Source organism: Euleptes europaea, chromosome 3 (assembly GCF_029931775.1).
Source record: "Euleptes europaea isolate rEulEur1 chromosome 3, rEulEur1.hap1, whole genome shotgun sequence".
Lineage (NCBI taxonomy): Eukaryota > Metazoa > Chordata > Lepidosauria > Squamata > Sphaerodactylidae > Euleptes > Euleptes europaea.
In genome coordinates, this window is record NC_079314.1 from 54287493 (window position 1) to 54315300 (window position 27808).

General features: G+C 43.5%; 1 protein-coding gene across 3 annotated transcripts; it reads left to right on the forward strand.

Moving 5' to 3' along the window:
• Positions 1-269: 269 nt before the first annotated feature.
• On the forward strand, positions 270-25954 carry PANX2 (pannexin 2). 3 transcript variants are annotated; one of them, XM_056846757.1, is made up of 3 exons: positions 270-507; positions 20421-21872; positions 25220-25954. In XM_056846757.1, exons 1-3 carry the CDS (start codon positions 279-281, stop codon positions 25594-25596), a joined length of 2058 nt encoding a protein of 685 aa, XP_056702735.1. In that variant the 5' UTR covers positions 270-278; the 3' UTR covers positions 25597-25954. The 3 variants fall into 3 exon arrangements, with proteins under 3 accessions (XP_056702735.1, XP_056702733.1, XP_056702736.1); XM_056846755.1 differs by having other exon boundaries at positions 432-507; positions 20368-21872; XM_056846758.1 differs by having other exon boundaries at positions 440-507; positions 20672-21872.
• The last annotated feature ends 1854 nt before the right edge of the window (positions 25955-27808 follow it).

Here is a 27808-nt window from a genome sequence, read left to right on the forward strand (position 1 = left end):
GCTCGGTTTCTATTACGCAGACCCCCCCCCTCCCGTCCGCACCTAGCCGCTTCGCGTGCTCCAGGTCGATTCGGTGCAATCGCTTGGGGGGGAGGGGGGCTGCGCGTGCAATGGGGCATCGCCCTTCCCCTTTTGCAAAGCTCTGCCCGCCGCCCCGTCCTTGGTGCAATTGCCCGGGGGACAGGCAGGGGGGCGAGGGGGGGCGGCCGAGCTTCCCCGCGCTGGCAGGCTGCTGAGTGGAAGGAGCCGCCGCCGCCGCCGCCGCCCCTCCGCCGCTTATGCAACACATCATCGACAACCATCCCGACATGGCAACGGCGCTGCTGGCGGGGGAGAAACTGAAGGAGCTGATCCTGCCGGGCCCGCAGGACGACAAGGCCGGCGGCTCCCTGGCGGCGCTGCTGCTGCAGCTCAAGCTGGAGCTGCCCTTCGACCGCGTGGTCACCATCGGCACCGTCCTCATCCCCATCCTCCTGGTCACGCTGGTCTTCACCAAGAACTTTGCCGGTAAGGGGCCCCGCGGAGCCGCACGTGGTTTGTGGGGGTGCTGAGTAACAGGCGGAAATCCCCGCGGTGGTGAGACAGCAAGGTAGACTTTCCCTGGCTGTGGAAGATCCACTGATTTAGCAATTTGTAACAATCTCTTTTCCTTTCTGTACATGTATTAGGACAGCAAGGGAATAGCTTGTTGCTGGGCAGGGTATCTCTTGTGCGTCTGTGTGCTAAGGAACTGGGGTTACAGTAAACCATAACAAGAACTGGGTGAAACTGTTACTTTGCTGCCTCCTCTATGTCTGTAGTGCTATCAGCTTTACCCTGAATGTTAAGGGGTTGTCATATCTTGAATTTGGATAAATATCTCTCCCTCAGTACAATCAGGACTCAGAGATTTCTGCCCATTAGGGCCTCTGGGTCGCAGCTGCTCCAAATAAAAAACTGTTTCTTGAAACAATGGTCTTTAGGTCTCTCTCCCCCCCACCCCCAAACCCATGGTTTGTCACAACAGTGGAGCCGTTTCTTGCTTGCCCTTGTCGGCTCCACCTGTTGAAATCCTGCCGGTCACTCCCAAAGCTGAGTGACGGGTGGGAATCCAGCAGAATCAGCTGTTTCCCATGGCATTCCAAGATCAGGTCTGCCTGTTGAAATGCCCCCAGTCCGGCCGCTGTTCAAAACGGAGGATGGGGAAGTCCAGCGGGTGAGGCTGTTTTCTGGCCCCTTGCAGCCAGCACTGCTTGTTGACATTCTGCCAGTCGTGCTGCTCTTAAAAGCTGACTGGCGAGTGGAAATCCAGCTGGTGAAGCTGTTTCCCATCACTGCATGTTAAGAGCCGGTTGAGATTGTTGTCAGCGATGCGGCTGTTAAAAGACCAGGAGGATGTTTGGGATTTTTTTTTTTAAAGATGTTCCAGGTAAAGGCACAGACCCTAGGCTTAATACCATGGACATGACATATAACTACCAGATAAGCTATGAATCAGAAGGTCACCAGTTCACATGTCAGCTCTGCCCTGAACTCCTCAGACAGCGAGCCGCTCTCGCAGTAAGTCTGTCCTGCTTTGTATGGTTGCTGCAGCAATTATAACAAGAGAAAACATGAAGTGCTTCGATCAGAGCTTCTAAAACTCCCATCAGGATATGACAGGGCAAAGCCGCATAAGAGAGGAGAATAACTAGTTTGTGGATGGGATATCAAAGTAGAGAGAGCGAGGAACGTGTGCAGTGACAACCTGGTGCCCTTTGGGAGAGGGGATGGAACTGTATCTTAAAGTCACCCTAGGGTCAGTGGTTTCAGAGTACAGCGCCTCCCACAGAAGAGAAGGTGGAACGATAGCTTTGTTCTTCGGTGTCCAGTGCCACTTGCATGACACACATCAAGCTGGATGCAGCCTAAATTTTCCAGCGGCAGGATGGAACTTCCTTGGCCTCGTCCTCTCAATGCATCCCAGTGATCTCCAAGAAATGCTGCTCCTGGGGGACAGGGGACTCTGAGGAATGTCAAGGGGTGGATCTGCAGCAAGAAGGGGGAATCAGCAGAAATTACCATTTTAGTCTGGATCTAACCCAGCTTCTCCTGAGAGCAGCTGTGATTTAAGATCCATTTCCCCAAGGACACCATCTGTCACTGAACTTTGGCGGGAAAGGAGCAGTTCTAGGGCATTCCTAAGCAGAGTTACTCCAGTCTAAGCCCAATCATTTCAATTGGCTTAGACTGAAGTAACTCTCCTTTGAAATGCATTGTTAGTCTCTTTTCCTTGAAATCCATGGCCTTGATTTCATTGCTGTTATGGAGTCTTGAACGGTGTGCGGTTCACATTTTCCCAAAGAAATTGGGATGGAGCAGGGGGATATAGAGGGACTGTGGCTCAGTCCACACTTTGCATGCTGAAGGTCTCAAGTTCAGTCCCTGACATCTTCAGCCAAGAAGATCTCATTTAGCCAGGATCAGGAAGACTCTTCTCTGCCAAAGACCTTGATGAGATCTGCCAGTCAAGGTAGACAGTGATGCACAAGGTAACCCAGTGATTCAATATAAGGCTACTTAATTTGTTCAAAACCCACCATTGCACAGTTGCATGTACTGTTGTCTGCTGTGCTCACACGTCTCACTATTATCACCCATTCCCACCTGTCTTGATTTGGCCTGGGGGTGCTTGCCTAGCTTTCCCTGAATATTGGCTTTTTACGTGTGCAGGAATTTTATTATTTGTTCATATGTGGGAACATTCAGTTGTGTGTACCCTCCAGCCCACTGGCACAGTGTGAGATGTTACGTGGCCCTGTGAGACTAGCCCAGGAGTAGACAAAATAACACAGAAGTCCAGCGGCACCTGGACCAACCACGTTTATTAAAATAGGAGCTTTTGGGAGTCACCAATTGCTTCTTCAGATATGACAGTAGACAGCCCTTTTGGCCTGAGTGCCAATAAAACTGCAGTCAGTCAGGGAAGAGGTTGATGTGCTGGCAAACAGAAAGGCAGAGAGGAAAGAGGAGAGGCTGTACTTGGCAGCCTGTTGAGCTCTGGTAGCTCTGCTCACACCTCAGCGTGCCACTCTTCGGCATTTGCACCAGTGGTTGCCTACCTAGGTGTTGTTTCTCAGAAATGCTTGTCTGTCTCCTGGTTTTCCACCCCACAGTCCTATGGCTGGCACATATTTTTCTCATGATTCATCACAGCTATTATAATTTCTTTTAAGGCTGTTAAAAGTTTGTTGTGATCTCTGTCGCCATGCCTCTGTGTAAATGGCATTCCATTGTCTGTTATTCACACGACATGCTACAAAGGGCTAGATTGTATTTGTCATCTTGTATTTCAACAGGAATCCCGGTTGGTTTCAGCTGTAAGGATTTAGCTGCAAATTAGGAGATTGTTGCACATACATTTTATCCTCCAGATCTGCAGATCTTAGACCATTGCTAGAAAAATTGTTCTGGCCATTTTGGGAGATAGATGACTATTACAGAGTGGGTTCTTTCAATAAGTGGATGTAATCTTGTACAGAACATGGAAAAATAAAACATGGCTGGTGTTTCTGTTGGGTAATGTGTTTGTGTAGATGATCTGATGTCAGCATTCACTTTCCATCAGAACCAGTTCAACTTTTTAAACTTATTTTTCTTTTCTTTTTTTGCTATTAAGTCACAGCTGACTTATGGTGACCCCTGGTGGGTTTTCAAGGCAAGAGCCTGTTCGGAGGTGGTTTGCCATTGCCTGCTGCCCCATCACAACCTTGGTATTCCTTGGATGTCTCCCATCCAAATGCTTGCCAGGGTTCACCCTGCTTAGCTTCTGAGATCTGATGAGATCAGGCTAGCCTGGGCTATCCAGATCAGGTATACAGTCTCTAAAGCCACTGCAAGTGATCCAGCAAAGGGATCCACAAGGGAAAAAATCCCTCTGTGAAAGCAGTCCTGTACAGAGTTATTTCAGTCTAAGTCCATTCATTTCAGTTGGCTTAGACTGGAGTAATTCTGTCTAGGATTGCACCATGAGTCATTTGCTTTGATCCTTTGGGGTGTTGTGTGTGTGGAGAAGACAACGTTATTGTGGAGTCTTTTGCTGAAGTTATTCACAAGTTGCAAACTTCTATGTAAGCAGGACGTATATTCTTACACCAACATAAATTATTTGAGTAATGGATACTAGCATACCTGTTTTTTCCCTTGAAAAACTGTCTTATCAATTTTGGAAATACTGATGATGAATTTGTTTTGGTGGGGCTTAGCAGGTTGACACAATCACTTAGCAAAGGAACAAAGACTGTGGCTGTGATTCAGCTAACACCTGTTTGTATGTCTATGCCAGAGAGTTGACCGGGTTTTTGAAACAGAAAACAGCCTGTTTGTGTGTGTTTGAGCTCAAGAAGCTTTAAAATGAATTTACCTCCTTTCTATTCCTTGTCAGTCTTAAAATACAATGAGTTGTATCCAGCTGATGTTCCATTGACACAAGAGGAGAGAGGGGCTTTCTGGCCTGATTCTGTTCCTTACTGCATCCCTCTGACACACACACTCATCCACAAGGTCCTGCAGCTCTTAGCTTTTGAGGGGGTCACTGGGTGCTGGGTGGAAAATCTGCTTCTGCTGGTACAAACTGGCGGGATCCAGTCTATGAGTAATCATAATATTTTCAATAGCCAATGATTCCTCCCCCTACCACCAGTTTACTGAATGGGTTCTGGTAGTATTAGTATCTGAATGGGCTCTGAGTGAATGAAATAAAGCTTGTAAAAAGGAAACCGGTTTGCCAGTAGATTTAAAAGAAGGTAGAACTTTGTATCTCTGCAGGTTTCTGTTATGAAATAAAAGTGCACTGCTGATGATAAACACTGTGAGTTCAGAGCCCATGAGATATATCTCAGGGAAGATACACTTTTGTAAAAATGATGGGTATGCAAATGAATGGGAAATTTACCACTGATCCCAGCCACCCCTTCTAGGATATAATAGCTGTTATGGACTTGAATAGGCCAATTCTCCTTGTCTTTGTGTAAAGCGCCATCAAGTCGCAGGGACTTATGGCGACCCCAACAAAGAGCTTTCAAGGCAAGTGAGAAGCAGAGGTGGTTTGCCAGAGTCTTCTTTGGTGGTCTCCCTTTCAAGTACTAACCCTGCTTAGCTTCTGAGATCTGACAAGATCAGGCTATACCATGCTGCCTTCCCTCCCAATTCTACTTACTTACTTCATTTATACCCCACTTTTCTCCCCAATAGGGACCCAAAGTGGGTTACAACATTCTCCCCTCCTCTCTTTTATCCTCACAGCAACCCTGTGAGAGGTAGTTTAGGATGAGAGAGAATAACTGACCCATCAGTGCACATGCAGCCCTTGATGAGGCCGATAGTAGCTTCCTGGGTCCATTTCAGGTTGTGAAAATGGAGCAGGGAGGTATAAACCCTCCCTCTTGCATGCCATTATCCCGATCCAGCCCCTGTGCATCAGAGTTGCATTCCCAGGGTAGCTGATTGGCTACTATGTGAACTGCAGAGGTGGATTGAGAGGGGGAAAAGAGCCGTGGAAAACCCCCACAGAGAGAAGGAAGAAGGGAGAAGGAGCCATGGTGACCTGCACCTTGCCTGGCTTGGCCGGGTGTCTCCTGCATCTCTGCTGGGCCAGGCGCGGCCATCTCACACCAGCCAATGGCATCTTTCCTGTGCCCAGGTTGCACCAGCCAACGGGATCTTCCGTAGGCCAGGTAAGGCTTGCACCAGCTGGCAGCCACCTTCCCAGAGCCATGCATGGCCCTTCCACCATTGGCTGGACTGGCCTTAGTGAGGGAGCAGCAGGCCATCTGCCCACCGGAAATTCCCCAGTGGCTATAATGGCCAGTTCGCCCCGGTGGAATAGGGTAGTGGACTAGATGAACTACTGCTCTGTTGCAGAAAGTCACCTCTTATGTAACATATGAGTTTAAGGGAGCCGCACAACTCATGCAGAAGACCCTCTATTCTAAACCCAGTATGAATTCTACCATAGAAATGCAAAAGGATAAAATGATTTAATACAATAAAACCGTTTAATACGGGCAAGACTGTCAGATCATGCTGAGGGGGGTGAAATGGCTCTGTATCCCACTTTTTGTAGATAACCTGACATTTATAAAATATTTTTTAAATTTTAAATTGCATAAAATAGCAGTAGATACATTATAACCCTTATTATGTGAAGTAGCTTGTATAGCTAGAATGATTTCCCCTAAACCAGTACAAGTGTTACAGACTTCACTCAGAGGTAGCACCTTTCTAGCTTTTTGTTTCTTTGCTGAGAGTAAGAAAGACCCATATTTTGTGTAGGAAATAGCTGCAGAAGAAGCAGTGTTTGATCATTTGCAGTTACCAAGAATGTTGTGGAGCAGGGAATAAATGGCTTTTTAAGAAACATAACTTTTGGATTCAGCTTTTGATATGAAGTTTCCCTAATATAAAGGTAACAGTGGGCATTTATTGCTTCAGTGAGCCAGGCCATTAGCGTCTTAATTAATTGCTATTTTTGCTTCCTTTGCTCTTTTAAATTATCTAAGGAGCTGTGGTCAAATATTGAAACATCATGTCTGCAGCATTCTTGGACTACAACTACAACTGCTTTATAGGCAGATAAGAAATAATGGCAATTGTTATGTTTATTTTATGAGCTGAATAATTTTTTGAAAGACTACTGAGCTATGAAAGAGCCATTCCTTTCCTTGTTTTTATCTAGTTGTTTACTGGGTCTTCATTATTCATTACTCGTTTGTATCTACGACACCACTAACAATTAAATATTTTATTATGCCCGTTTATATATTCCCGTACGGTCAAAGACCCGTCCAACAAATTGGTGGAGGTCAAAATGTGACCAACAAGCACCCCTGCAATATATTTGCCTACAACTACCAATCTTGGCTTGCAAAGCACAGCCACATGGATGCGTTCCCAAGGTGATCTCTCAGGACACAAATGACACCAAACAGACCTGCCTACGGCTCCTCGTGAACTGAGCGTGCATACTAAAGCATGTCCTAGAACATTCTATAATGCACAGGGGGAGGGAGGGTTTAGTATCAGAGAAACCCATGTAGAAAGGTGTCCTGAAAGTTTGGAAAACACTGCTCCAGAGTGAGGGGGTTTCAAAACCCAGGAGAGCTCTGACATGGGCAGGTATAATGGTATTCTTACAGTGTCTGATCAGTACTGGGAAAACCTGGGTTCAGACCCTCCCTCAGTCACAGAGCTCACTGGGTGACCTCAGGCCAGTCACTCTCTCTCAATCTAACCTACCTCACAGGGTTGTTAAAGACAAAATGGAGGAGGGAAGAACCTTTTCCCCTTCCTTGAGGACATGTGAGGTAAAAATATCATCGCTCAACCTTTCAAATACAATTAAAAGGTTTTCTGCATAAAGCTCCCATGTCTCCTCATCACGTGAAACATATTTACCTCCTTGTTCCTATGATTGAAGTCACAAATGAGAAAATAGCTAGCTAAGAAATGTTTAACTATCCTCTGGGCAAGTATGAAAATCCAGGGGAATGTGGAGCTTATTGCCTAATTAGATATCATATGAATTCTTTCATGGCTTGCATTTCTTGCTCCAGTGCATTCTGCTCATTCCTCTTTCTATTTCTGCTGTTGCTATGGCAGGGATTTCTGAAGCTGGCTTTAAATTTCTCACCTCTGTCCATTCCGGTCAGGGTTTATGAGGCTCACAAGAGTAATGATTCATCTTGAGATAATTCCAGGGAAGGGGTAGGGTTTTGTTTCCCTAGCACCTCTGCCATTGAGAGAAGAGAAGGGTCATTATCTCCATTGTACAAGTAATATGAAATTACAGTGTTCTTGGAATGCTTTTGAAGAAGCTTTAAAAGTGTGTATCATTTTTGTGCTGAATGTGTCCAAACTGTTAGTAAATCTCAAAAAGACTGCATGAATGTACCAAGTTTTTCCTTATCCCAAAATGTGCCCAAATGCCACCTTTAAAAACTAAGAGGGCAAATTATGTACAGTTTAATCAGAGCTACATCCTCTGGCCTCTGCTTACTTGCTTCATTTATTTGTAATGATTCCCTTATACCATATCAACTGTTATTCTACATTTATTTGCAGTTAGCTAGTTCTGTCTTTAGCCATGCGTCTATTACAAAATTCTCATGAAGAAGTGATGGAGAAGACAGTATGGCGTAGTCAGAACTGGTTTCTTGTTGTAATCCGTGATATGTAAGCAGTCTGGCATAACTGATGCTTTTGTTCTGCTGTACATGATTTGCAAGGGTTTAGGATTTTCTTTGTGAAGCATGATTTGTTTTGAGTATCCCTAGTTGTGTCTCTGAGCAGCAGTGTTTATTAAAGTTCATGCAGCCCAGTCCTGTGCAAATGTACTCCAAAGTTAAGACCTCCCTGGGGTTAGCAGGGCCAGACAAGAGACTGACAGCGCATTCCTGAGCCTTACCGATGGCCAGGACGAAAGGCCTCAGGAGGCTGGCCAAGGCCTGTGCCAGCGCAAGGGTCCACAGCGCCGGCGTCCGGGCGGCATACGCCAGCGTTTGTGGCCCCAGCCCCGGTGTGAAGGCCGGTCGCCAGCTGTGGCAGCGCCAAGCCCGGACTCCAACAGAGCCTTCAGCCGGTGTCCAGACCTTGGCAAAGGCCGCAGCAGCGTCCCGGGAGGTGTTCCCAGGGCGTCACAGCGCCAGCTGGAGGGTGGGGCCGCCGTTAAGCAGCCTCCTAAGCCGTTATGGCTTGGGAACGCCCCCTTTTATTTTTGAAGAAAATGCAGGTTTGCACTGATTTTTGACGCCGGGCAGAGGTTTCGGCCTGGCTGAAATCTCCTTAAGAGGCAGTGCCGCTGTGTTGTCTCCTAAGCCCGGCGCAGGCATTCCTCTCAGGAATGCACTGTATGCTCACTGTCATGCAGAAAAACAGAAGCCAGGATGGATTTTGTTCTTTAAAAAAAAAAAAAAACCTCTGCCTGGTGAGCCTGGCTTTTCTCCATTCTTTTTTTCTTTTCTCCATTCATCTTTTATGATGCGCAATTGCACAGTCCAGTTGTGTAACTTTTGTTCAGTCGTGCCACTTCAAACTGAAATGGGCGAATCTTCTATGTCTGACTGCTCCCCTGTATTAAAACATCTCCCTCCACATCCAAGTTTGAGAGGAGAATTCGAGGCTAGCTTCAGTCTTTGCAGACTGCTTTGGTATCTATGGAGGAATATGGAGAAGAATTTGTTCAAACAAGCATTCATTCAGTTTGAGACGCTGGAGCCCAGCAAAAGCTGCACCACGTGGCTTTGCGGTTATATGTCTGCAAAATGCTTTGTCCACACAACCCCCATGTAAGTGAAAGCGGTTTGTGTGGCTAAAGTGTGTCCATACTGAGACAGCAGGTCTCTGGAAAATCAATAGGCCTTTTGGAAAATCACTGGGTTCCAAAGGAGGGGGCCAAGAAGATATATTTAGTTCAGAAATAGACAGGGAGAGGCAAGAAGGAGACAATAACATAACCAAAAAGTTATTATTCAGCCAAGCCCAAGGTTGAAAAACAGAAAAGGCGTCAGGGAATTAGTAGGGAGGAAGATTAGATAGAATACCAGGTGTCTTAACAATGGACTCTTTACACCAGTTTATTTAACCAATCATGTTATTGTTGCTTTATGACTTACCAATGAAATGTCTGTATTAGTAAGCCAATGAACAAATGAATTACATATTAATCAACCAATAAGTTAGCAGAAAAGTTGTAAACCAATCATTAGTATAATGTATAAATGACGTATTTTAGATAATGTATGAGCTAACCAAAGGTTATATAAGTCTAAACACATTTATGTTCAGGGCTCCAACTCCACATTGAAAGCCTCTGAAGGGCAGAGTCTGGAGACTCAAATAGCTATTTGAAATAATAAATCTGATTCTTCCAAAGCTGGCTTTGAGTCTTTGTGTTTGAAAATCTAGCTCCTGAATTCTGCTACAACAATACACATGGGCTCAACTCCCAGCATCACTTTAAATTTAATTTTCAGGCATTCAGTGGCCACCTGATTGAAGTAGTAGCACGAAGGGAGGATTTAGCCCCCTTTCCAATAGGTCAGCCCTTTCCCCCTACCTGAAACAGTCCTGGGTAGCCAGTGTTTGTTCCTATCAATATCTGTGTGTTTCCCCAACAGAGCAATAGGGGCTCAATAGGGCTGTTTCAGTTAAGGAAATAGTGTATGTTGGGAGGCCTGGTGAGTGCTCTTTCATTGCAATATGCAGAATATAATAGAAGTGCAGTTTGCTGGTAGACCAGAGCAGGCTCTAAAGTACTCACTGTCTTTGTAAGGTTATATTCAAAATGGTGGAATACATGACAGCAAGAAGCTGGTAGTATTGTCTACTGAGACCGGCAGCGGCTCTCCAGGGTCTCAGGCAGAGGTCTTTCCCATGACTTACTGCCAGATCCTTTAACTGGAGATGCCAGAGATTGAACCTGGGACCTTCTGCATGCCAAGCAGATGCTCTGAGTCATGGCCCCTCCCCTGGGTTTGTAAACAAGTTACTGTTTTGTTACTGAGGCCTTGTGGTGCACACTTCTTTGTGAGAGACCAGATATATAACATGGTGTTAAAAGTAAAGGCGAACTGAAAAGTGGACTGAACAGAATGGCATTCAGCACCAGGCAAATACCCCCTGTGGACTTTGAACATAGGGATGTTGCTGAGAATTGGGCCCAGTGGAAGGAAGTCATGGAACTGATATTTGCAGACTTAGAGGCAGACAAGTGGTCTGATGAACCAAAGGCTGCACAGTTTCAAATCAGCATTGGCCAGAAAGGCAGAGGTATCCAGGCAGAGCCTGCAATGCTAGTATCAAGAAACTGGTTCCTTTAAGCACTGTCTTGTTCAAACAATGGTTCAGGCTGAGGCCTAGAAAAGATGGAAGTTTCTTTTACTGAAAACTCAAGCTGAGTTGCTTGCAATAATAATAACAACTAATAATAATTTATTAGACTTTTAGGCCCCTCTATCCTGACAAGTTGGGCTCACAGTGGCTTACATCATTATTACAGACTTTAAAATAATAACATATACAAATTAATTAAAATATCAGTTAATACAACCACACCCTTCAATTCATTTACACATCCCAGCAGCAAAGAGGGAGGGAGGAAGGAGGAGGGAGGCCAGCATTGTAGAAGCCGTTGCTGTCCTCAACCATATGCCGGTGGAACAACTCCATCTTGCAGGCCCTGTGGAATTGATTGAAGTCCCGTAGTGCCCGGATCTCACTTGGGAGAGTGTTCCACCAGAGCCGAAAAGGCCCTGGCAGAGGACAGCCGGACGTCTTTCAGGCAGGGATCACCAGCAGATTTCCTTCAGCAGACCAAAGAGCTCTTCAGGAGACATAGCGGGAGAGGCGGTCCCACAGGTACAACGACCCCTTCTGTTTAGGATCCAGAGACCCAGGTAAGGGAGCTGGGAGGGGAACCCAGGTGCAATTCACACCACTGAGCATAACAGCTTCAAGGACATAGAAGCTGGGAGGGTACATTCCATCTCATTACTGCCTCAACCAAACAGTGAAAACAGTGTGGAAAGAAACACAGCAAAGGGGATGAATGCCCAGCATGGAGGAAATTTGTTATAAATGCAAAAGATTTGTTTTGCCCAACTATGCATTACAGTGAATGTAACCCTGAGGAAAGTAAATGAGATACAAAAAGGAGAGGGACCTCTGGAAACATCTAGCAGCACAGATACACTATTTTTGGCAGCAGTCATAAATAAATAAAAGAAAGAAAACAAAACAATGGTGGATATAAAAGCAGGCAAAAATAGCAAGTGATTCAGTTCCAAATAGATATAAGAGCTGATGTTAACGGCATACCAGCCTAAACATATCACAAGCTGTTCTCAGATGTAAATTTGGAAACAAACTGGCTTACCAAGCTTGAAAGGATGCAGGGATATTCATTAATGGTGTTGGGAAAATGTACCTTAGAGCACAAAAAGATTATGCATACCCGTACATTCTGCATTATGGAGGAAACAAATGTAAAACCAGTTTTGGGTTGGAAGGCAAGTAAACAAAGGAACCTGATAAAGCTTGTAAGACTAGTGAACACAGAAGGCACATAGATAACTAAGCAAAAAAGTGAAAGAACAATTATCAGATGTGTTTACAGGACTAGGTTAATTACCAGGACTGTGCCCCATAAAGCTGGAATCAGATGCAAAACCTGTAATAAATTCACCAAAAAGAGTACCAATACACTTAAGAAGAAAACTGAGAAAGAATTCAAACAAATGGAACAAATTGGAGTTCTGATAAAAGCAGTTGAACTCACAGAATGGGTAAGTTTGATGGTTGCCACAGAGAAGAAAAATTCCAAACAATTACGGATTTGTATAGACCCTAGAGACTTAAACAAAGTCACCGTGAGAGAACACTACGAACTTCCTACATTAGAAGACAGAACATACAAGCTCTCAAGGGATAAGTACTTCAGTGTACTGGATGGACATAATGGATAGTGGCAACTGAAGCTAGATGAGGAAAGCAGTAAACTGACTACTTTCAGCTCACCATTTGGATGCTGGAACTGCAGCAGAATACCTTTTGCTCAGGAAATCTTTCAAAAAAATCCATAAAGTAGTAGAAGAATTGAAAAGTGTGGAAGTAATTATTGATGACATACTGGCACATGGTTCCACCAGAGAAGAACATGATGATAACCTAAAAGCACTGCTGGAAAGATGCAGAGAGAAATATCTGAAACTCAACCCAAGCAAGATGCAGATTGGAGTTGAATTATCCAGCCACTGAGGAGAAGCTAGAAGAAATAAAGCAGGAAACAAAGAAAGATGAGAGAGACAATATAGAAATTAATGGGGATGATAAAGAGAGGATGGCCCAAAATGAAGTTGCAAGTGCCATGATAAATAAAGGTTTCTAGAATGTCAAGGAGGGACTAACAATTCATGAAGGTACTTTTAAATCAGACTTGCACAACAAACTGCATTTTGATCAGACTCGCTAACACAGGAAGCCTTCAATCTCAACGCCCTGCACCAAGGGAGGAAGGGGGTTCATGAGCCCAAGAACTAACAGCATGGATTTTCACCGTGAAAAATCCAGAGTTGGTCTTTGTCATCTGAACACAGCCACAGTGTTTCTTCAGCCATAAAGATCATTGATTCACCTTGGGGCAGGTCAGTTGACCTCAGAGCTAATATTGTTATTGTGAGGAAAATATGGGATAACCTATAAAGCAGCCTGAGCAAACACCATAGCCCTTTTTTCCAAGAGGGAAAGTGACCCTGGCTCTGAATGGTACATTAGCAGTTTATGCACTAAGTTCTGCTACCATATCCAAAGTAATCCATTATGAGTTCAAGTAATCAGGCATTTCAGATATGCCATTAATCATTCCTATTTAAGTTCAGTGCAGATGGGATTTCTTTATCAGTTACATTGTTTCCAGCCCTCAAAACGGCTGAGGTTATGCAGATTAGTTTATTTATTTTTATATCCTTATCAATGGGAGCCCATCATAGATTATAATATTGGTCTTCCCTCCTCCATTTCATCTTCACAATAACCCTGTGAGGTAGGCTCAGCTGAGAGAGAGTGACTTGCCCAAAGTCACTTGATGAGCTCCAGTGGTGGAGTGGAGGTTTCAACCAGGGCCACTCCGACCCTAGTCCAACACTCTAATGACTATACCACTCAGACTCTCCCTGAGAGGGAGCTCTAAGAACTTTTATTTGTTACCAAACGTCTTATACCACTATCGTCTTCATATTTTGTGGATAGGTGCAATGACCATTTCTGTTAATATTGTGGTGTGTCAAGACATTTGGAACAAATAATTTCTGAATCAGAGCAGACATCTGTGAAAGGGCTGCAGTGTGGTCGAAGTGAGTTTGGATTGGGGCTCTGCCAGGGCCAATGATAGCTGTAGCTTTGATATATGCTAAATTTAGAATCTGGGTCTATACAGCTGCTAGTTTTTTTTAAAGGGCAGGAAATTAGACATAGCCGGTCTCCTGCAAAGAAAAGGTCAAAAGTCATTTCACATGTGGGGATTATACCACAGACTGCTTAATATGGATGCTTGTATATATTTTTATTTCTTTTTCAAAATTCAGCTTTTGAAAGCTAGAAACCAAATCTAAATAAGTTTTCATTTTGTTGTTGTTTCTTAATATCTGTATATCTAGTACTCAAGGTCTGACCCCTGAGCAGATTTAAAATCTTCAAAACGGGTACAGCCCTGGTTATAATTCACTTTCAAATCCAAGTGGACCCCACATCTGCAGAAAAATCTAGTTTGATTAAAAAATGGGGGCAAGGTGTTTGTTTTAAAAAAACGGAGAATGAGGGACAACAGAAATTACCTTATGAAAACTTGGGAACCCTTTGGGGTTGCCATTCCCCTACTTGCAGCACCACGGCATCTGTCTCCTGATGTGCTGTGGGGGACAGTATGCAAGTTTTAGTGCCATCTCCCAAACATCAAGGACCTGGTGGTTGCCTGATGCTTCACAGAGGACACTAAACTTTAGATCCAATTCCCCAAAGCACAACAGTGTCATCGTGTAACGAGGAAGTATAGATAAAGCCAGCAGAAGAGACTAGAGCTGGGGGGAGAGGGGGGCTGGGACCAGGGGGGCCATTCAAATGTCAAGGCTTCAAATGTCCTTTTCCACATATGCAGCCTTTATTAAAGGTAAATTATGCCTAAATGCTCATTTGCATACAGGCACTCTTTTTGCACTAGAACTGGATTAAAGGTAAAAGATGTTTTTCTCCAAGGCCTCTTGGCAACCCTACAGAAGCCACATGGGCAGCATTACCCCTTGCAGGCAACTAATTAGCAAAACTGCTGTCCTTCCTGAGTACTTTTTATTGCATTTGAATGACACAGCCAGCTTCAGGATTTGGGGGGCCTCTAGACAATAAATCATCAGAGGGCCCCTTTAGTTGACATGGGGCAAAAAGAGTGGATGTGCAAATAAGGAGAGTGCCCCAGAGTCTTCAAAATGATGATTCAAGTAAGCAAGGCAAGCCACATGCCAAATACTGTGTTGTGCATTTATAAACGTTGCCTCATTTGTTTTTCAAAGGAGGGTAGTAATAAGCTTCATTAAGACAAAGTGAACAGTGACATCCATGTACTACTTCTGTATGAAGGTTTTGTCCAACATTCTCAGATCTCTTCATTGGGCCTCAAAGCTGGAGCAGCTACATACCTCAAAAGTCACCTGGAGCCACCCATATTGAACTTTTAACCACATGGCAGACTGTTTTATATTTGGAAAGATGATTTTGTCCCTTGCTAGACTAAATAACAGATACTAACTCTTTGAAGATGTAACACCATCCCATTCAGTTGTACTCACTTCAGTGAACTACGTTTAGAATCACAAGACTGAGGTCCGTACTTAGTTACGTATGTTGTATGAGAATGTGTCGTCAGGAAACGCTGCATTCTGCACTCTTAACCAAAGGTAATATTATCCTATTGTTAAATCCGAGGGGGCAACAGAATTAGTAATATGAGAGGTTAAAAAGGTAAAGGTGCAAGCTCTGTGCAAGCACTGGGTAATTACTGACCCATGGGGGGACGTCACATCTTGATATTTACTAGGCAGACTTTGCTTGCCATTGCCTTCCCCAGTCATCTACACTTTACCCCCAGCAAGCTGGGTACTCATTTTATCGACCTTGGAAGGATGGAAGGCTGTGTCAACCTTGAGCCGGCTACCTTAAACCAACTTCCGTCGGGATCAAACTCATGTTGTGAGCGGAGCTTGGACTGCAGCTTACCACTCTTCGCCACGGGGCTCTAATATAAGAGGTTACCGCTGCTGATTTTGTGTCAAAACTTTCAACAAGGCTTTGCTATCATAAGAAAACATGAGGGATCTAATTATCTGTTGATTAAAATAGCACTGGCCTTATGAGTATATTTCATGAGTAAATTTCAGTATGGAGCTTAGGCATGTGAAAGTCAGGCCCCAGTGCTGACTGAACACCAGTAGGGTCCAAGGAGAATCATCTGGAGAAGAATCAGTTACACATCTGTAGTTCAGAGATCGTTGTCATTCAAATCACAATGAATAACTAAGGTTCATGCAGAGGAGAATGGTAGACATGACAGCATCCACAGGTCTAACCCATGCATGACAATGCCATTTTAAAGCCTAATGATGTAATTAAAAAATGCCATGAGGTCCCGATCCTGATTGAGTTTATAGTACAGCTAGGATGCAGGGGAGAACAAGAGACCTAATCCTGTCATGTTGCAGGGCCTATCAGGATCAGTCTCTCACAGCCTTTTAAAATCAAGTTTCTAACACCTCATCAGGCTTTAAAATGGCAGCGGCACCCATGGGTCAGACGCATGGATGCTGTGATGTTTAGTTTGGCCCTGGGTGTTAGAAACTTGATTTAGGAACATGGGGAAGATACTCAGGAGGGCAAGTAGGCAGACAGATTCCAGGAATATTATTGAGAGAGTGGATGTACTGAGACCTGCATTATGGTACAAACAGCAACAGTTCCTCAGGCAAAGTCCCATTGATGACATCACACCCCACCCATTTGTAGGGTTCTTGATCATAAGGAGATAATCAAAGATCCTGAAGCAGGTCTGACTGGGAACCTTCTCAGAATATGTTACCTCCATGCCTTTGCATATGAGTGGCTTAGTAGACATAATAACTGGAAAGCAGAGTTACACCTTTCTAGACCCATAGACCTCAGTGACCTTAGATAGGTGTAACCCTGCTTAGGATGGCACTTGCAAGATTCTCAGTTCTAGCGCTTAGGATACACCCTGTTACCATTGCTTGGTAATACCGGAGAGTAAGTTTATATAAAATTCCTTACCTGCCAAAGGCTGATGTGATTACTTGGTAGCAAATAAATATACGCGTTTAAACTATTTTAATCTATTATAATTTATTTTCCAGAAAGAAGAGGATCCAGGACAATTTCTCTCCCCCCCACTTTTCCTTTTTAAGTCCTATTCACCGGAACTATGAAGCCCTACTTTTCATCCAATAAATTTTTTTAATAATTCACATGCTGTGTTGTATTTTTATTCATGGAGTCATATACCCAACCTAAAAGGATATTTCTTTCTGAGTGCACGTCTGTAATGTTGTGCTTTGTTAAGAACATAATCTCACAGGTGTGTGCTCTTCACTTGTCACTCATTTCAGTGGGGTTGTGCATGAGAGGCTACAGAGGGACTGAAAATGATGTGCTTCATTATGCTCGTTTGTCATATGCGAGGCCTGTAAAATAAGCTTTCTGCTAGCTGAACTCCTAGTGCTGGATTTCTTATCTTTTCACACCGAGATCTATTGTCGTAAAGGTCAGAGATCCAGACTTCTAGTACTGTTCAATACCACAGAATATGTTTAAATCTCAGCGATGAATGCTTGTGTGCTGTTGGTCCTTGCCATGTAAAACATAACGCTCTGCATTTATCAGAAAATTAGCACTTCCAAACAACATGAAATTAGCACCAAAGAGTTTTCTGTTGAGAGGCAAACTATTGAAATTCTAACAATGGTTATTTTTGTTGTTGCTTACAGACTCTTCATATATAAATGAAAACCTCGTCTAGCACCTATGTTTATGCTGCTATACATTTTTCTAGCTGTACTTGGTCTAGGGTTCATAGTTTTGAATGAAGCAGTGAGAGCGACAGTGCTACTGATTAGAAGTACTGGATTTAACATAATTATTTAGGGAATTTATACGCAAGGCAGCTATTACACACCTTCTTCAACCACAGGAAATTCCTGTCTGTCAGGATCACTATATTTTGATGTAGAGCACTAATGAGCAAGGCTGTGGTGCATTTAGTTGATACAGAGTAATTTTAAAAGATTTTGTGAGTCCTTTGGGAACCATGCACTGATTAAGATGGTACTTGCTTTTTCAGAATTCCCCCAAATTTCTAGTTTTTTTGTTTTGTTTTGTTTTTAGCAAAGTGGGGAGGGAAGAGAGAGATCCACATCTGTATGCACCTAAGGGGGACTCTTTGCCTTATGGCCAACTGTTTTTCCAAAGCAGGGATTTGTTGTTTATAGGCGGGGGGTGGGGGTGGGGGAGTCCAGTTTAGGCTACGCCTAAAGTAGATCTTCAGATCCCAGCCAGATTTGGTGGTCACTGTGTGGCTATAGCTGGCTAGGCTTAAAGGACTGCAATTATCACTTTATGCATTGCCATAAGTCCAAAGGCTGTTCAGACTGCACTTACTGAATATCATGGGAAGTGTAGCAGGTGTAGCTCTGCTTAGGATTGCACTGTTACAATGTTGTAATAATGATATGTGATTAACAAAATGCCGGTCATTATGACAGGCTAGGGAGTTTATGTGCCAAGGTGCATTGTGTGTGAAGAGTACAAAGGAATCCTTTCCAGATTGGAGCGGTGGACTCTGATCTGGAGAACCTGGTTTGATTCCCCACTCCTCCACATGAGCGGCAGACACTAATCTGGTGAACTGTATTTGTTCCCCCACTCCTACACATGAAGCCAGCTGGGTGACCTTGGGCTAGTCACAGCTCTGTTAGAGCTCTCTCAGCCCCACCTACCTCACAGAGTGTCTGTTGTGGGGAGGGGAAGGTTTGATTCTTCCTTAAGTGGTAGGGAAAGTCGGCATGTAAAAACCAACTCTTCTTCAAGATGAGGTCAGTGAGGGCTCGCCTACTTAGTGTGTGAGGTTGAAGGCTAGTGTCACCCTTCACAACATTCACTGGAAATGCAGTATTATTGTTCCCAATAAAGTGCATGTCACCTATTCACTTATTATACAGGGTATGCTAAAGAGGTGCACCTGGAGATCTCAGCCAGTGTAGTGTAGCGGTTAGAGTGTCAGACTCGGGCTGGAGTGGCCTGTGTTCAAATCCCCATGCAGCCATTACTCCCACTTGGGTGAACTTGGGCTGCTTTTTCTTTCTTGGCTACACTGCTCTGAGCTTCTTAGGGAAAGGAGGAGAAATAAATATGAGGGAATGGAAAAATATAGAGTTATTATTATTGTGTGCATTTTGACAGCAAGCCATGTGATTGGTTTTGGTTTTCATATGATGTTTGGAAACACAGTACATTTCCTAAGATTTGGGTATGTAAATTGTGGCATGTCATGTTAATAGATAAGATTTCTGTAATGAAACAAGCCTTTCCAACCATGATTCAATTGCTAAACCTGTTTGTTGGTGCAGGACTCCTTTAGTTGAATACTGGAACCAAAACGTTCCATCAGAAACTATTAAGAAAGAAGTATGAAATTTGATGTAAATTGTAACGAGTTTTCTTTTTCTTAGTCTTTCAGTTTAGATTCCTTAATAGTGCATTTTTGTATTGTTGCTATATTGCATTTTGTAGCAAAACAACAAAACCATCAATTCTAAGTTGCTCATTAGAGTGAACTGCAAATGGCCATCTGTGCAGCGCCAGTGCATAATTGCAGGGGTAAAATTTTTCTTATTTGCTTCAGTAACTTAATTATTCTTATCAATTTAATTCACCTTTTCATAGTCCGCAAATCCAACTTCATCTTTGATAAACTACAGCAGTGTATGCCAAATAGACGCTGGATTTTGAAACTAGGTCCAGAATGCAAAATCGGAATGAATACACACTGTTCTTCACACAAGTACCTGTAATGCATACGAAATGAATGTACACAAGTACAATGTAACATGTGAAAAAGCCCTTAACTGTTCTCAGCATTCTGACGGCACTGAGCAGGCTCAGTTCACATCAGTCTGTTTTAGCAGGAAGCTATTCATTTTCCTGCATACCTGGGGAGTTCCCCAAAATACGCAGAAACACCGACCTTGTCTTCAGATGAGCCCCTTTTGCTAACTTTGTGATAGACACTCAGTCATGGAGCTTGTTATTAGAGGGACCATGCAGGATGCCCATAAGGAATTGTTTTTGTGTGTGGGGGGGGTCAATTTGGAAATCATATCAGAGCCCCTAAAATCTACCCCTCCAGGATTCTGTAAGGTTTTTGGGGTTTGAGCAAACTAATTTCTTCTCGCTTTACCCACCCTTTCTGATGAGTCACTCCGTTCTGCTCCCAGAATCATAACAGGTGCCAGATCTTTTACTGTTGGAAAGAATGATGATGATAACTGTGCATATGTGCAGTGTGGTGCCTACCAGACCTTTTGTGTGGCACGTGGACAAGCCTTCACACAGTCTATCAGCGCTATGCTGTTCATTGGCTTTCCAGAATTTATGGTGACCTGGAATTATGGTAATTTATGTTGATCATGTGGAAGGCAGATGTTAGCATTATAGGAGCAATGCCACTTTGTCCACTTGATGCTTGTTTTAGATATAGAATAGATGACAATTGAAATAGTTTGTGAAATATTTATTTTGCAGAGCTCCTTTTATAGGTTAAATGCACAGCAGTGACTTTTCTCTCTGTTATACAGAGGAGCCAATATACTGTTACACACCACACAACTTCACCCGTGACCAAGCCTTGTATGCCAGAGGATACTGTTGGACAGAACTAAAAGATGCCTTGCCAGGAGTAAATGCCAGCCACTGGCCTTCTTTGTTTGAGCATAAGTTCCTACCTTATGCCCTGCTGGCTTTTGCTGGTATTATGTACATTCCTGTGCTTGGCTGGGAATTCCTGGCCTCTACCAGACTGACTTCTGAACTTAACTTTTTGCTCCAGGAAATAGATAACTGCTACCACCGTGCAGCAGAAGGCCGTGCACCCAAAATAGAAAAGCAAATCCAGACGAAAGGCCCCGGGATCACCGAGCGAGAGAAAAGAGAGATCATTGAAAATGCCGAAAAGGAAAAGAGTCCGGAGCAAAATTTGTTTGAGAAATACCTGGAACGGAGAGGCCGCAGCAATTTCCTAGCCAAACTGTATCTCGCACGACATTTGTTCATCATATTCTTAAGCATCATTCCAATCACCTACTTGTCCACCTATTATGCTACACAGAAACAAAATGAATTTACTTGTGCTCTGGGCGAACCTCCTGACAAAACCAGCAATTCTAAGTTGCTCATTAGAGTGAACTGCAAACTGCCATCTGTGCAGCTCCAGCGCATAATTGCGGGGGTAGACATTGTTCTTCTTTGCTTCATGAACTTAATTATTCTCATCAATTTAATTCACCTTTTCATAGTCCGCAAGTCCAACTTCATCTTTGATAAACTGAACAAGGTTGGCATCAAGACGAAAAAGCAATGGCAGAAATCTCAGTTCTGTGATATCAATATCTTGGCTATGTTCTGCAATGAAAATCGGGACCATATCAAATCGCTGAACCGCTTGGACTTTATTACTAACGAGAGTGATTTGATGTATGACAACGTGGTGCGCCAGCTTCTCGCAGCGCTAGCCCAGTCTAACCATGATGTCACGCCAACTGTGCGCGATTCTGGGATACAAACCATAGACCCAAGCATTGATCCTGCAGACATTGATCCCAGTGAGCCACTGATCATTAAGCGACCTCGTAAGAAAATGAAATGGATCCCAAGCACCAATCCCCTTCCTCAGCCATTCAAAGAGCAGTTGGCGATTATGAAGGTTGAAAACAACAAGCCCGAGAAGCCAAAGCCAATCCGCCGAAAAACAGCCACAGACAGCCTGGTTGCCCCTTTGCTAGAGACTACCTCCAAATGTTCTCAGCCATCTGCTTCCAAAACTGAATCAAGCACACTCTCCAGCACAGGGAATGAGAAGAAGCATGCAAGGCACTTTTCCTTAGATGTTCATCCATATATACTTAGCAGCAATAAAAAACCCAAGCCAGAGATTCAGCCCATAACTGCTATGGCAACATCCAAAAGCCAAGGGAGTGGATTTTTAAACCAAGAAGAGAAAGTCATAGTGCGTGTCACCTCTGCCCTCAAAGGTACAGTGATCATGCTGTGACTTGTTCTATTATGTTAAATAAATGTGCCTGTAAAATTGCTATCTATGTTGGGGGGGGGGTTCACAGGGGAATGATTAGGGTTACCAACTATGGGTTGGGAAATTCCTGGAGATTTAGGGGTAGGGCAGAGTTTCAAGAGGGGAATAAAGCTCAGCAAGGATGCGATACCACAGACTCCACCCTCTAAAGCTGCCGTTTTATCCAGGGGAACTGATCTCCCTAGTCTGGAGATCAACTGTAATTCCCAGACAACTCCATACCCGAATCTGGAGATTGACAACCCTAGGTATGAGCGATGCTTCCACATAGTCAGAATCTTACAATGTATTAGTAACTTCTGTATTCAGAACCCACATGAGCTGAGCAAGAAGTGGCAAGGAGGATATTACCGCTGAGTCATAGTATTCTGACCACACTAAAGGGGCAATTGCATCACAGAGGTACAGAGAAACTGAATCTGTAAAGTGAACTTCTCTACAGACGGATTCTCACATTACGGAATCTTCTTGTCACACATCTGGCTGTCAAAAGAAATTTTGATCGGACATGTACTGGGAGTTTTGTGCTCAGACTTTAATTCCTATGTAGTCCTGATTCATGTTGGGACCACAGAAGTGGGATTTAAACATCCCTCCCCCTGAGCCACTTTCCCAACCCGAAATGGCCCTGGGGATCTGTTGTGTGCCCTGTCAGGGGAACTTACACGCAGCCATCAGTACGTGTAAGCTTCCTTAATGGGGCAAATACTGGCTCCCTGGAGTTACTACAAGTTGAAAAAACTATGTATGGGGGGGGCAGAGGCTTAAGTCTCTGCACAACAGAGTCCCAATCCGAATCAAGCCCTCTGGGAACTAAGCATCTCCTAGACTACATCTGTCAACTCAGTACATGAGAGGATACAAGAACTTTGTCATGTGCGAATATGCCCTTCAATAAGCGAGTTGAGGATCACAGTCCTACTTCAGCAAAAGATTTGTGACTCCTTGGATTATTGATTTTTAAATTTTGACTAACGTAACTTTTAATTTCAGAATAAATAGTTGGCCATTTAGCCCTTTTATATATTCAGGCTACCTATTCTGGACCTATATTGCCCCGTCACAAAATCGTTTGAAACTGCAGCCTCCAGGATTGTTTGATCAAAGAGGAGGATGGCATGGGGAGAGGTGGATACTTTTACACTTTCCTCCTTGTTGTCTTCTCACTAGAAAAATCGACCCCCAAGCTGCTTTTACCCCTGCAAGTTTTCCCTTCTGAAGTAAAAGCTGCTCAGGCTGGGTTCTTTCCAGTGTGAAAATGGTGGAGGAGGAAAAGCTTAATGCTTCCCTCGCCCTCCATGCCCTTCTGGAAGCTGCAGTGCAAAAAGATTAAAGAAGTTAAAAATAAACTTGAAATAAACCATGCTTTGTAGTTGAGCCCTCAAAGAGAATCTTAGTTGGCGAGCTTTCCTTATCTGAGGTAAGAAATTTCAACATGAGCATGGTTCTCAAAAGAGGGGGGAGGATATTAGCAGAATCTCAAATAAAGTATTTCCCTACATGATAATGGAGGTGATATAGTCTTGTGGAGGGACTATACCATCTCATTTGAATTGTGAATTGGGAAAAGTGACATGAAGAGAGATTGCAGTTAATCATGCAAATTCATTCTTCAAGTTATGTATAAAATGCAGATTGCCAATCTCTTTCATTAGAAACAGCTAATGTTGTACATTTCCATGTATTTTTTGTTTTGGAACTGAGACGGTTGACATCCTAAATCTCAATAGGACTGCAGCACACAGGGAATAAGAGAAATGCTCTTAATTATTTTATTTGTATGTCACTTGAGATTTTTGCATAAGCATGCATGGACAGTGCAGGAAAAGGTAATAAATATGGAAAAGTACCAGTCATTGGTGCCTGTGTTTAGTCATAAATCAACTTGATCAGGATCCAGAGAGTGAATGCACAATTGACTCATGCATCTGCCTTTCACATTTCTGGAGGAAAGCCCAAGGCTGTCACCCCAGAAGTTCAAACATCAGACACATGAGTAACTCATATATCTACTTTCCCCATTTTAGCATAATTTCCAAAATTATTCTCAGTCATCTTCAATTGTCACTTCAGATATGTCTAGACTACAAATGTGTATCTGTCATAACTTCCCCTAAAAGGATCCTGGGAATTATGAGGCCACTGAGGATGCGTTGTCCCCCTGCACACGCAAGTACAGTCCCAGGAGAGAACTGGTTAAGCTAGCTAAAAGGATATGCCCTTATAATTTTCCTATTTATATCTGTAGTCAAATCACGTACTCCTGAGTAACCTCATTAATTCCAGTGGAGATAGTTTGTTATAAGGCATTTCAGGAGTGCTTTGTAACTCTACGTTCTGACTTCAGCTCCTTCTGTCATCAGTAACGCTACATTCTGTATTCCATATTTTGGCCTTAGAGTGCTCCCAAAGGTCCATGGTGGCATTGTTTTCATTTGCTAAAGTAGAAAAAGTGTTAAGCTAAAATTAGCCACCACTGATATCCTGGCAGTCTTTCTGATGAAGTGTCCTCAAAGAATGTTAGGGATGGGTTGTTGTTGTTTTTTGCATATGCTTATTTCAGTTCTGGAACAACATCCTCAGGATCAGAGCCCAGAACAGTATTAGTCACACTGATGGCTTCATTGCCCGCAGATGTTCTCTCAGGACCATTTCTCACGTTAGCCTGTTAATGAGACATCAGATGTGTGCCTCCAGCTACAAGTGCCCATGCCTGGCGAGCCTCCCAGCACAGAGAAAACTGGTGCCACCACCTTTCGTTATCATGGCTGCCTTGCTTTTTGCATTTTTGGTTAGAGTGAAGAAAGTCATCACACCCACTGGTTTCCCCCTTATTTCCTCAGATATCAGCTACTTTCCCATATCCTTCCCCTCCCTAAGGCAGATGAGAGCAGTCAATACTTAGAAATGCCAAGGGGGAAAAACAGCACAATAAAATGAGGCAATAAATAAAGGATGAGGAAATATTGGTACTTTTTTGTTGTTGCTGGGAATGCAGGACAGGATAAGGGATGTCCAGCCATAGGTTCCTGTATTGGCCGTTAAAACCAGTTACCACTACAGGGACATAGAGGCATTAATACATTGATGTGTGAGCTAGAGATACTGAAGTGGGAGTGTAAAGTAAAATGCAGATAGTAATTGTACCCAGCCATGTCAGAGGGTACATCCATGAAGCATATTGTGACCTCACAGAGTTACTTTCACAGAGATGAAGCCCTCAAAAGAGAACTTCTGGAAGCATGTAAATTAGATGGTGGTTTAATCTGTATATTATTTCTCTTTCAGATTCTTCCCTTCCTGGAAAAGAGACTTTTTACTCACATGACACATGCAGGACTGTGCCTTCCACCGGCACTTTTCTCATGTGCAATCACAACCACATAGCAACTTCTGCTGCTGCAGCAAATGCCACCCTGGGCCAAGTCACCAAGGCAGAACCAGTGGGTGCTCTAAACTGTAACCCCACACACCCTCTTCTGCACATCAAAACGCTATATGAAGACAATGAAGAAGAGGTGTCAGACCTTATAGACGACTCTTTAGACAATAGAATTAACTCACCAATAGAAGCAGGGGATATAATCTCCATACCTTCCACAAAGCAAATCATGTTGGCAACCTTTGATGAACCAATAGCAATAGTGAACTCCGTAGAATATTGAAGACGCCAAGCTGATGCTGATATATGCTTGAACCTGATGGGCCCGCTTCCTGGTACCACTGTAATGTGAACCATGCTCCCCCTACCAATGCCATCCACTGCATGAGCATGGAGTGCTGAAATGCAGACCATAGGTTTTACTAATACTCTTAATCGGTCATGCAGGGTAGTATCATCACTGCTATCAGTAGCTTGCAAAATATAACGATGATGGTAATGTCAACCAAATTACGGTGTACTAAGAATCATAAGCTCAAAAGATGTTAGGTGTAGCTTCATGAATTTACATGTGGATTACTACAATGATCCAAACATATAATAGCACTTAAGGGCATGACACACAGTGTTTCTTCAACAAAGCACTTATATCCTTGGTACTCCAATTCAATACGTCAAATAACAAAATCACATACCTGTAAAATTATTCTTCCATTTTAAAGAGACAGCAATTAAACAGTGTTTTGTCTCAAAAGTGACCATAGTAGTAATAATAGAATTATACAGCAAAGTCGTATGCAAGCTACGTTTTGGTTCACGGGTCTTGGAGGTGCCAGTGACTGATGGCCAACTGGACTCATACCAGCATCCATGCAAAGGAAGCCGACACCTCTCAGCCTGCTGCACTTACGAATGAAAATACCAAGAGCTATGCCCTGCCCTCTGGTGTGTTTTTATGTGCTGAAAGAGATGATGAAAACAAAGAGTTTATTTTTAAAGTATATTTTATTGTGAATGAGATAGCTTGTCCAGTCAGACATTAGGCAGGAGAAAGGGTTTGTCCTGCAGTTTCTTATTTTTGTCAATGGGGTGATGTTTGTGGACCAGGTTAGAAGCTAGCTGAGGTGCTTCATTGAAGTGAAGAATATTCCAGTGCTGCTGAAAAATACTAAATTTGCTAAATTGGTCATGGAGATGATGAGAAGGCTTACTTGCTTAGGTTTTGTCTGCACTTCAGTTTACCACAGATTAACCTTGTCCAATATTGGTTCACCCTCCCATAATGAATTTTCTTTTTTTCTACTTTGCTGAATGAGAGTTGATGCAAATGTTTTAGAACAACAATCCATACCATCCATTTCAAAATCATTGCATTTCAAGTTGCAGGCAGGAGATTTGCATGTTTAGTTGGGGGGGGGGATCCTTGTATATGGCAAGTTAGCATGCCAGGGAGAAGTATACTGGCCTTGCCTTCTCTTTTATGTGCTATCTCCATGAAAAGAAGGCCTTTTCTTTTAACATTGAGAAAGCATTCAGATATGCAGTCTCCTACCCACAAACTGGAGTGGTACAACCTGGTAAAGAAGGATTGTACTGTGTGTGGCTTCTGCATATTTAGAACATAAGAAAAGCCATGCTGGGTCAGACCAAGGCCCATCAAGCCCAGCAGTGTGTTCACATAGTGGCCAACCAGCTACCTCTAGGAAGCCCCCAAACAAGACTACTGCAGCAGCATCCTGCTTGTGTTCCACAGCACCTAATATAATAAGCATGTTATTTGAGCCAACCATTGTCCATAAGCTATTGTTTAATAATTCCAGCCCATGCCACACTCTTCCAGTGTTAAAATAAACGCAAAAGTGCGGAATTGTAGCCTTTCACCCCCATCTTGAGTTGTATCTGGGGAGATTCCTGCATGCATATAACACTTGGCATGAGTGAGAACTGCTTCGTTCTCTTCTGTGTTAGGGGACTGCTCTGCACATGCAGTCCCCCTTCAGGAGAAGGGAATTATCCCTCAAGAGGCCCAAGCCAACAAACATTGTTTGAGAATGTGTCTACTCTCCTTTGCCAGGGCCCTGCACAAGGATTTGCCACTATTGCCTGACCGAGTCCTAGCAACTGGTGCATGCCATCTTTTGTTCCTTTCCCCTCCATCCTCCTGAAATAACTCACTCCAACAACATCCATAAGAGTTTTTAAGTATTTTGGAGAAAGAGCAATTTATGTACAGTTTCTACCAGCAGTGCCTCTCTGCCTGTACCCAGACTGTGAGTAGTAGTAGTAGCAGATTCCCCAAGCACTAGCTAACTAGGAAATCAGGGAGTCCTAGAAGTGCTCTTAAACATTTGGCAAGATTTGTTCTGAGCAAAAGGGAGCCTCTCCCCCTTTCTCTGGCTGCCAGTACAAGCGGAGAAAGGCTTCTGCAAGAATTCTTAAGAGAATTGTGTGAACCCGGCCTTAAGAAAAGGCAGAATAGGTCAAAAGTACAAATC

Coding starts and splice junctions, on each gene's coding strand:
- PANX2 (XM_056846757.1), top strand. CDS start 279: ATGCAACACATCATCGACAACCATCCCGACATGGCAACGGCGCTGCTG. Junction 508..20,420: donor CTTCACCAAGAACTTTGCCG/GTAAGGGGCCCC, acceptor TCTGTTATACAG/AGGAGCCAATATACTGTTAC. Junction 21,873..25,219: donor TGTCACCTCTGCCCTCAAAG/GTACAGTGATCA, acceptor TTTCTCTTTCAG/ATTCTTCCCTTCCTGGAAAA.